The sequence below is a fragment of the Micropterus dolomieu genome, linkage group LG04 (assembly GCF_021292245.1).
Source record: "Micropterus dolomieu isolate WLL.071019.BEF.003 ecotype Adirondacks linkage group LG04, ASM2129224v1, whole genome shotgun sequence".
Classification (NCBI taxonomy): domain Eukaryota; kingdom Metazoa; phylum Chordata; class Actinopteri; order Centrarchiformes; family Centrarchidae; genus Micropterus; species Micropterus dolomieu.
This window is the reverse complement of record NC_060153.1, coordinates 22,241,476-22,251,245: the sequence shown is the minus strand read 5'-3', so window position 1 is coordinate 22,251,245 and position 9,770 is coordinate 22,241,476. Positions and strand designations below refer to the sequence as shown.

The window sequence follows — 9,770 nt, the reverse complement described above, 5'->3', positions numbered from 1 at the left end:
GCCTGATTTTTGTATTGCTAACAAAATTATCAAAATTATGAAAATATTGTAAACATGCAATATACAATTCCATTGTGCTGTCGCCTATGAAAAGTCACAAGAGGACTACATTAATAATAATATTAAGAAATGTCACACTTTATGTGGGAGAATGAATATGCGTTGAGAGAACTGAAGCTGTGACTGACATCCTCGTGAAGAGTGCTCCAATTATGCGATTCCAGTTTCCAGGTCAGGTCACAAACTGAAGTTTACAGTCCTAGCATAAGGACTATAGTCAAAGACGGGGGCGGAGGCAGATCCTGTAAACATTCGGGGCTTAGCACAAGCCTAGAGGGGTCCGTGGCATGCAGACTGATTTTCCTTTTACTGCAGCTAAACGTACTATTTTTCAAGCCATTTGAGATAATAGAATTCTTAAAAATCTGTACAGCATTTGGGGAAAAACATGATAGTTGTCTTCATCATTGTGAAACCATAACACAACACATGTTAATGTTATAGGCACCAGACCTAGGGGGAATCTGAACCGGCAGCAAATGGTACACAGGCTAGGAAGCACTGTGTAGCCACTGTGGATTGATAGAGAGAGGATCAAAGTTAGTGTCATGCTCAAGCCAGAGTTCGTTTATTTTTGACTACAATCACACACAATCTGTCACATTATCTTCAGCTCTCTGATTAAAGTGCATGTAAAACTAATACTAAACATTCCACAAATTAAACAACAAATGATGTAACCGTACTGACAATATACAGTGCTGCTGTATACTGCGGCTGTGGTAGAGCAGGTTGCCCACTAATCGGAAGATCGGCGGTTCAATCCCTGGCTCCTCCAGGCTCCATGTCAAAGTGTCCTTTGGCAAGATACTGAACCCTGAATTGTCCCCGATCACTATTCCATCTGTGCATGGATGTGTGTGAATGTTCTGTTTGAGCACTTGGGCTAAGTGTGTGAATGGTGAATGCGATGTAGTGTAACAGCGCTTTGAGTGGTCGGAAGACTAGAAAGACACTATACAAATACAATATAATTATAATATATTTATAATACAATATATAAAACATTCTACTATAGGGAAAACAAGTGCAAAATTTATTTAACAGATATTCCACATAACAGAAGTTGAATTAACTCCAAATACTAATATGTAACAAAATAATATAACTCAAAACACGCATTCACTTTAACACTAACCTAAAATACACATACACGACACCATTCTACAAATTTCTTACACATCACACTATCTCATACACTTGCACTTAACAGCAGCGTGTAACAATATGGTGCTACCATGACACGTTAGTGTGTGACCAGTTATGTGAACTAGTTTTATTATGGTATCTTTCACCTGACCATTTACTCACTACTGGCCAGCTAATACTCAGTGTTACTCAGGGGCCAAGTTTGTGGTGTTTACAGACAAAAACCCTTTGGGCCACTTGCAGTCCGCTAAGTTGGGGGCAGTAGAGCAGCGTTGGGTGGCTCAACGGTTTGAGGTGAAGTACAGAGCTGGGACACCAGCGGATGAGGATGTGGTCTCCAGGTTCCCCATAACCCAGCACCTCCAGAGGCAACTGTTCCTAATATTACCGGAGTCGCTACATTAGCTGTGACAGCAACTGGACCGGACGACGACTCTTGATGTGGCAGACCCAGACATTCACTTGATACGAAGGTATGTGGGACAGGCCTTAGTTCCAAGTGGACATGACATGAAAATGCTGCTGGACTGGTGAGACAGTTTGAGAGACTGTGTATTCAGGGTGGAGTTCTCTTTTGTAGAATAACAGACCCCAGGGATGTACTGGGCCTGAAATTTAGCCCGGGACTTTGACATGGAGAAATTTCTTTTGCAGTTACTTTAATACATATAGTGTTTTTGTTGCATACAATCAATCAGATTATGCTGAAGACCTTTGTAGTATCCAATATTTATGCATTTGACTCATAACAGTTCAAAATAACACTGTAGCAGCAGGACAGAGGGTCAGTGACCTACGGGGAGAGCAGTGATTGGTGGTTATGTAGGGACTGAACCCTTCTATAGAATTTGACCTCTAACCCCTTGTTTTGTTACCTCAGAATAGTACTGTACCCTTCTATGGGTTTGACCTTTTATTTTGCAGACTCAAAACCCTCTATGGTACCTAACAGATACCTAAACATATAAGCTATATAAGCTTTGTTTGATGTACAGAGAAACAGAGTGGCCATCGGGCTGGGTCACTCTCCAAGCTGCCGCAGATCTTGTAATTGATGCTGAACTCCTTGATTTAATACACTTTTATGATCAAGAACAGTGTCAAGGGGGTTTCTTCTCAACACATCATTACAGCATTATTGTTCGGACACCACACCTTCAAGAAACTTTAGGATGACATCTGCCTCCTCAGTTTGTATCAGGAAAGGCACTACTGCACTGAATAAGACCAGGTGCGGCAAGCCTGAGTCAGTCACAGCACTAAAATATAATCAAAAGAATTTATTACACATTTTCCTTCCAGAGTCGCAGTGTGGATCAGATGTCCCACCTGGTCAAGTACCCCTGAGAGCTGCAGACACCTGGGATGCATCGTCATTGTGCAGGAAGTGTGTATCTGTTGGGGTGGACAGACGTGGAAAGGCCTTTTGTCCTTCTGTTTTCTTTTAGTTTTAAATATTGTCCATATTTGTCTTATAGGTCCATTTAAACATTATGCTCTGATGGAAGTCTAGTTTAAACACAGAAGAATGTGAACACATCGAAACCATCCTGTGGGTAAGAGCTGAAACAAAGGCTGACCTGCACACTGAGTGATTATGAATCCCACTAGGTAGTATTTATTGTGACATTACAAACTCTGAGCTCTCAGCAGGACCTGGAAAAACTTATCCATTTATCTTCAGTTGACTCGACTACTTTAACGATGTCTTTGCAGGGTTCCCTAAAAACTCCAGACAGCTGCAGCTGATTCAGAACACAGCTGCTCGAGTCCTCACTAAAACCAAAAAAGTGGATCATATAGCTCCAGTTCAGTCCATTTCCTATTTAAGCCTTTAAAATTTATTTTATCCCGTTTTTATTTTCTATTTCACCCTTTTATAAATTATATTTTAATGTGTTTCTTCAATTTCCCCTTTTCTTTGTTTTCAGATTTTCTGTTATCACTATTTAAAAAGCTTTAGAGTGCTCTTTTGATTGTCCCAGCTCACATGGCTGATCCTCAGTTAACAGGGCAGAGTAGAATTTCAAGGGTTAGAGTCTGTGTTTTTCGCCGCTGTTGAATTGTTGACAGGCCCCGCGGTCAACCGCTTTTACCAGAGTTTGTTTGTTTTCAGTGACGACTGTATCTAAGGAAGGGTTAGAGTCCCCTTAGGGTTAGAGTCCCCCTAGGGTTAGAGTCCCTAAGTAACTTGTTGACAGGGCCCATTGTCAATCGCTTTTACCAGAGTGTGTAGCCTGGACAACCTGGGTTTACAGTGATGACTGTATCTAAAGAATAATGGTTAGAGTCCCACTAGGGCTAGAGTCCCTAAGTGTTAAAGGGTTAGAGTCCCCTTAGCGTCCTTAAGTGTTAAAAAAAAAGGATAGAGTGGGAGATGGGGAATCAAAGGAGTAATATAAGTAAATGTGAGAGACCTGTTTTTATTTTCTATTTAATTCATTTAAAACATTTTTATATTTCCCTGTTGCTTTTATGTTTTATGTTAAGCACTTTGAATTACCTTGTTGTTGAAATGTGCTATACAAATAAACTTGCCTTGCCTTGCTAACACTGCTGTTTAGATAAGTGCCAGTGCACTTACAGTTAGCCTCCTTATTTATGCATATTTTGTTTTTACTTTGTGGTACCACTGTGGTTTAGATATATAAATTGTATTTTGAAGTTTTCGTAAAAATTGTATTAAAGTTGTTTAAATCAATTTAAGATTCTGGTGTGGTTTTCAACTATGCTCCAACACTGATTTTAAAGAACCTGTGTACCTTGGAGTCCGAGGGCTCTGAATATTACCTAGGTGGCTATGTCTGCTTTTTAATATATTTTAATCAGTCTTTTAATTGAGAATGGCCACACAACCATTTTTCAAGCTCTGGGTTTATATCAGGACCTCCTTCAAACAGATTAATGATTTACCACACCAACTGCCTAATGAATGACGTTTTTGATATTGAAAACAAGGAGCTGCAAGAGGAGGGTGGTAAGCAGATGAAAGGAGGGTGTTGCAGAGTGAGAGTCTCCACTAACAGCAGATATGGGATTAGGTAGGAGGACGTGTTGGACCCAGCGGTGGCTGCTGGCCTTTTTGGCATTTTACTCTGTGACTTATCTGGCTGATGGATCTTCATTGTAAGTAGACCAGCATTATCTTTCATAAAGCTGACATTTTTTTATGCTTGATGCTCATGTTATGTGAAACTTCTAAAAAAAAGTTGCTTTGCTGTACAACTGAAATGACAGTAATTCTCGTAATTAGCTAGCACATTAAACAATTGCAGATTTTATAGCTCCATAAGTATATACTGCATATTTCTTACTCCTTATATAACCATCCAGATCCAATGAGATAGTATTGGTGACCAAAATGGGTTACACTCGTCGTCTGTCTCTTATGTAGTTACAGTTTTTTTCACTTGCTACAATGGGCAAAGTCACATTTTCAAAAGTCTTCACACAGTCTGCATTACCAACATGCATCTTGGCCAAACAGTTAATCTCACCTCCAAAAGTCACTCATACAAGCCTCAAAATAAACTTGTTCAACCAAAGCACTGGCAACAATTCTCACTCAGAAAGCATACGATCTCATTCATAACACACTGACCTAAAAAACACTATCAACAGGAAGCACTACCTGAAATTGATGATTTTTTAATCCTCGAAATCCTATACAGTTGTTCTCAGTCACTTTGGTACATTTCTCAAATATAAAATATGTAAAAGCTGTTTCTCTCAGTCTTTTGAGAAATTGAAAATTGCAATTGTTTTCACACATTTATGCAAATGATTATGTATAATTGTCTGCTGTTTCCTACATTATCAATTTCTTACTGTATGTCCTGTTGATCACAATACATTACAGTATACTGGTTCTCTGTTGAGAAACTAGTCCCCAAAACTAATCATAAATTCATTGCCTAAGTCACAATATGCAAAACACGTCATAATCTGCATTTTTTATACATATGTCTATTAGACTTTTTTGTAAATGTGTCGTACAGTAAATTGGTGAGGATATCTGTTGTGCTGTGAATAAGAATCTGTGGTCAAATACACAGGAACGTCAACCTGAGAGGCTGTTTCCATTTCTTGTACAGTTGAAATTGATCTATGCCATACAGAAAAAGTGCAGCCATGTGCATTTTCAATCATTGTCATCCAAACCTTAGCCATAGTTTACCAATACAAATAGTTTTCCAAATGTTAAGGATGATTCAAACAATGTACCAAAGTGACTGAGAAAAAATATAAGAATAACATATTTTCACTTTACTGTATTGCCTGTATTATAGCTTATGTAGAATGAATCAGAAACGCATTCTGTAATTTAGTTGTGAAAAAAAGAAGTTCCTGAAATTTCAGTGCTGCAATACAGTTTTTTCTCACTTGTTTACACAGTAAAACTGATACCTGAAACAAAATGACCACAGCCAGTAATTGATGTACCAACCAACTAGCTTTTGAAAAATGTGCTGCAAATTCACAGTGTTTTTCAGGTGGTGAAGTAGTAATGAAAAAAAGAGTTCATGGATTTTGGAGAAAGTGGCCATTGAATGCATTGTCTGTGAGAGCAATGAAAAATGATTAACTGTTTGGTCCACATACGCTTCTGTTTCGTTAGATGCGTAAACAATGTGACTTCAGTTTTGACCAGTGCAGGTTAGCAATTGAAAAAAACATCAGCTCACTGTGCATGTCCTCACATACAAATAATTATACAGTTAAGTCAAGGTATGGTTTTTCAAATGATGCGAGTACATTGCTCTAAATGTTTGTATAGTGATCCATTAACCACAGCAAACAGTGTCCGGAACAATTATGAAATGTTCTATTGATCCTTTGCTGTATTTTTATCATGAAAATAAATATATCCCTCATTGTGTGTAAAGTATAGACCCCATGAGCAAATCAAATAATAAACGGTAGTTCACCTCACATAAATATTATTATGTGTGGGTGGTTCATAATGCCTACATTTTATAAAAACGCATGTGCATTGAAAAAACACCCTTCACTACCTCTGAAATGTGTAATATGCTATTGCAATTGGAATCGAAGGATTTCAAAGGCCCAAATGCAGAACACCCAAGTTGTACTTTTTTAATGCATTTTTTTTTATTATTAAAAGTTTTATTATCAAAGTTACAAAATAACTTACAGACGAGGCAGGCAGTTCATAAGGCAAAGTCCATTATTCAAAGAAAATCAATAATCCAAACTCCAAAGTAAATCCAACAGATATCCAGAATACAGGCAGATGGAATCATCCAACAGGGAACACAATGGACATGTAAGTAGGCTTGACGGTATAAATACGAAAATAACCCAACTGCAGACAAGTGGAAACATACAGACTTATATACCCCAGACAGGGCAGGATGATTGGACACAGGTGAAACACATTAGGGCACTTGCAAACAATCAACTAAGGAAACACAAAGAGACCAGGAAGGATAATTTCAAATAAAACAGGAACTAACAGAACTCAAAATCCAAAACCATGACACCTGCAGTCTTTTGGGACTTGTGTCAGGTGGAAAATGGAACCGAATATTGCAATACTTATTGTCAAAGGCTTCCCCTTGATCTGGATTGGATTGTCCCTTATTTGTACATCACATGGTCCAAAGTGATGTGATCGGTTTAGTGACTACATTCTCTACCTCTCTTGCCGCTGCTCTGCAGGAAGATAATGTCTGCACCGAACTTGTTGCGGGTAGGAACAGCAGAAAACATCTTTGTGGAGTGTCAAGACTGCACAGGAGGAGACATTAGGGTTGAAATCATCGTGAGGAACCATCCAACCAAAACCAAAAGGCTGACTTCTACATTTGTGGACCTAACTGAGGCAAAAAAATTCCAGAACTTTGGACAAATTACGGTAATGTATAATAAAATACTAACATATGTTGCTCTTAGATGATGACATTCCCAAAACACAATAGTAGGTCTACAAACAAGATGACAACAATATTTAACGTGTGTGTGTATGTGTATATGAGAGAGAGAGAGAGAGAGAGAGAGAGAGAGAGAGAGAGAGAGAGAGAGAACATTTCTCTGCATACTGGTTTCAGATCCCTGCTGGCGACTTCAGTAAGGATCCCAGCATGAAGCAATATGTGTACCTGCAAGTTGAATTCCCTGATCAACACCTGGAGAAAGTTGTCTTAGTGTCCTTCCAGTCTGGCTACATCTTCATCCAGACCGACAAGACCCTCTATACCCCAAATAGTGAAGGTATGTCCAGTGCTACAACACAAAAGTTCTATTTCATAGCTGATTTCTACTTCGAAAGAAAAATCAGGAATAATCATCATTTCACCAATAATGTGCTGTTATTGCTTGTGGTGAAACTGTTAAACAGTGGACTTTTTATGCTACAAAGTACGGGACCCAATGGAAAAAGTCAGTCACCCTTCAGAATACAGCCTATGATTTGTAGTGATATTTTGTGGTATGAAGCAGGAACTAATAAAATACTTAACAGTTTCCTACTGGTACTTAAATGTTAGTACAGCAAAAGACAACAAAGAAAAAAAGTACCTAAGGGGTAGATCTCTGGAAAATAAAACTTTTGCTTTTTATTATTACAAAATATTATGTTGTAGTTTTCCCTTGAAGGAGGACAATAGAAGCCCTCCATAGCTGTGCATTTAAGAAAGGTTTATTTGTTTACATACAGTACCTGTTAAGGATACGTGAGCTATTGCAGAGATGGATGAATATGCTGCTAGGAGCATATTTTTATTATATTTTATATTACTTCTGCAACTTCTATTTTACATTATATCATAAGAGAAAGTTATTGGGTTGGTATAGGGGCTGAATCTTACATTTAATGTTATTAAAAAAAGCGAAAAAAGCTTCATTTATATTTCCATTGGACATAATGTTGAAAATAAATGCCCTTAATGTTGTAGAAAATAAAATGGGACACAGTTTAGAGGCAACATTAATGAGTACTAGTAATGCAGAATTTGTTGAGATACGTTGCTGTTATAATTTAAAATAAAGGAGAAACTGTACAGGATAGTGAAATGACACGCTCTTTAATAGAAACATTGAATTGGTAATAAGGGAGGCATGCACTGTATTTTTGAAAAATGGACATTCAATACCTGTTTGATATTGACATGAAAATAAAGCCCTGATAGAGAGGCAGGATTGATCCTCTGCATATAAAATACACCTTCATGACCCACAGGGAACATGAAAGTCATCTTCTCTGATGTTATGATGTAAGAAAAAAGGTTTGTTCCCAAAATTGGTTTTGAATTTATCCTTTCATGCACCCTGTTGTTACTCCCTTTTATCTCCATAGTCTTGTTTTCTTCCACTGTTTAACAGTTCCACTATTTTTTCATGGCCTTTGAGCCAGTCATAACACCAGAAACGTATTTAGAAAAAGCTACAGAGAAGGGAGGCAACATGAATTTGCATCATATGTTCAATTGTTGCCTACTGCAGCATTAATCACAGTGGGGGATCGAGGTGTACGACAATAATAAATTCATGCATATTTCATGATATTTACAACAAAATGGATAAAAGTCGCTGAAGTTAATAAACAACTGACTTTTTTGTTTGTTGAAGTGACTATAACCTAAACTGGCACTCTCTCTGCCCCCATCTCTCTTTTTCTCTTTTGTAGTCAAATACCGTATGTTTGCAGTGACGCCTGGCATAGTGGAGAGGAATGACACAGATTCTACTATTGTCACTGAGCTTGTGGTATTTTAGTGTATTTGTCAGAGTGAGCGACTGAGTGAGTGAGAGACTGAGACTTGACTTTTTAAAAACACTTCAATAAAAACATCACTGATCTACAGACATAAACACTCAATAAGTCAAAGAATCAAACTGTTGACATTTAGAAAAAAGAGAACACTTCCACACAAAAACATCAATTTACCTGTAAACACAACTAAAACTGAGTTCTTCATTCACCACAGAACAGATGACCTCATAACACCACTGACGTACAAACACATCCAAGCTGTTCATCAGCTGATGGAACTTAAAATCCACTAACACTCTGACTTTGACCAGAGAGGTGAACACATGGACTATGTCTCCACACAGCTGTCCTTCTACCTGCTTCTTTCTACTCATGTATATGGACAGTTTGGCTTCTCCTACAATAAAATTTAACAGTTGCCACTTTGTTGCATTGATCTTCCTGTAACCTGCTCCAAAAACAAAAGCAGTGTTAGACCACACTTCATTAAAAGAAGAAAACAAGCACCCCAACACATTGAACAGTTCCCCCAGTCTGCTGCACTCTAAAAAAACAATGAAAAACAGTTTCCAGCAGCCCACAGAAAGGACAGCCATCAGAGACAGAGGGATTTATCACAGAGATAAAAGAAATCACCGCAACAGCCCCATGTAATATTCTCAACTGTAAGTCACCTGTGCGCTTCTTTAAAGGAAGTTTGTAAAAGACTCTCCAGGCGGGCTTCACAGCGTAACTAACCCCCAGTTTCTCCCTCCATACCGTGTCACTTCTACCATTTAACTTGTTTTTACACAACACCTGTAAATCATTTTACCCGTCACCGTGT

At 38.2% G+C, this 9,770-nt stretch overlaps 1 protein-coding gene across 1 annotated transcript; it reads left to right on the top strand.

The window, feature by feature from the left end:
• Nucleotides 1–6,665: 6,665 nt before the first annotated feature.
• On the top strand, nt 6,666–9,364 carry LOC123969587 (complement C3-like). Its single transcript, XM_046047140.1, has 3 exons — nt 6,666–7,087; nt 7,281–7,443; nt 8,858–9,364. The coding sequence occupies exons 1-3, from the start codon at nt 6,899–6,901 to the stop codon at nt 8,944–8,946; spliced, it is 441 nt and encodes a 146-aa protein (XP_045903096.1). The 5' UTR covers nt 6,666–6,898; the 3' UTR covers nt 8,947–9,364.
• The last annotated feature ends 406 nt before the right edge of the window (nt 9,365–9,770 follow it).

Excerpts from the sequence above, each read along its gene's own strand:
- LOC123969587 (XM_046047140.1), top strand. The coding sequence starts at position 6,899 with ATGTCTGCACCGAACTTGTTGCGGGTAGGAACAGCAGAAAACATCTTT. Across the intron at positions 7,088-7,280 it reads AGAACTTTGGACAAATTACG|ATCCCTGCTGGCGACTTCAG; the intron begins GTAATGTATAAT and ends TACTGGTTTCAG. Across the intron at positions 7,444-8,857 it reads CTATACCCCAAATAGTGAAG|TCAAATACCGTATGTTTGCA; the intron begins GTATGTCCAGTG and ends TCTCTTTTGTAG.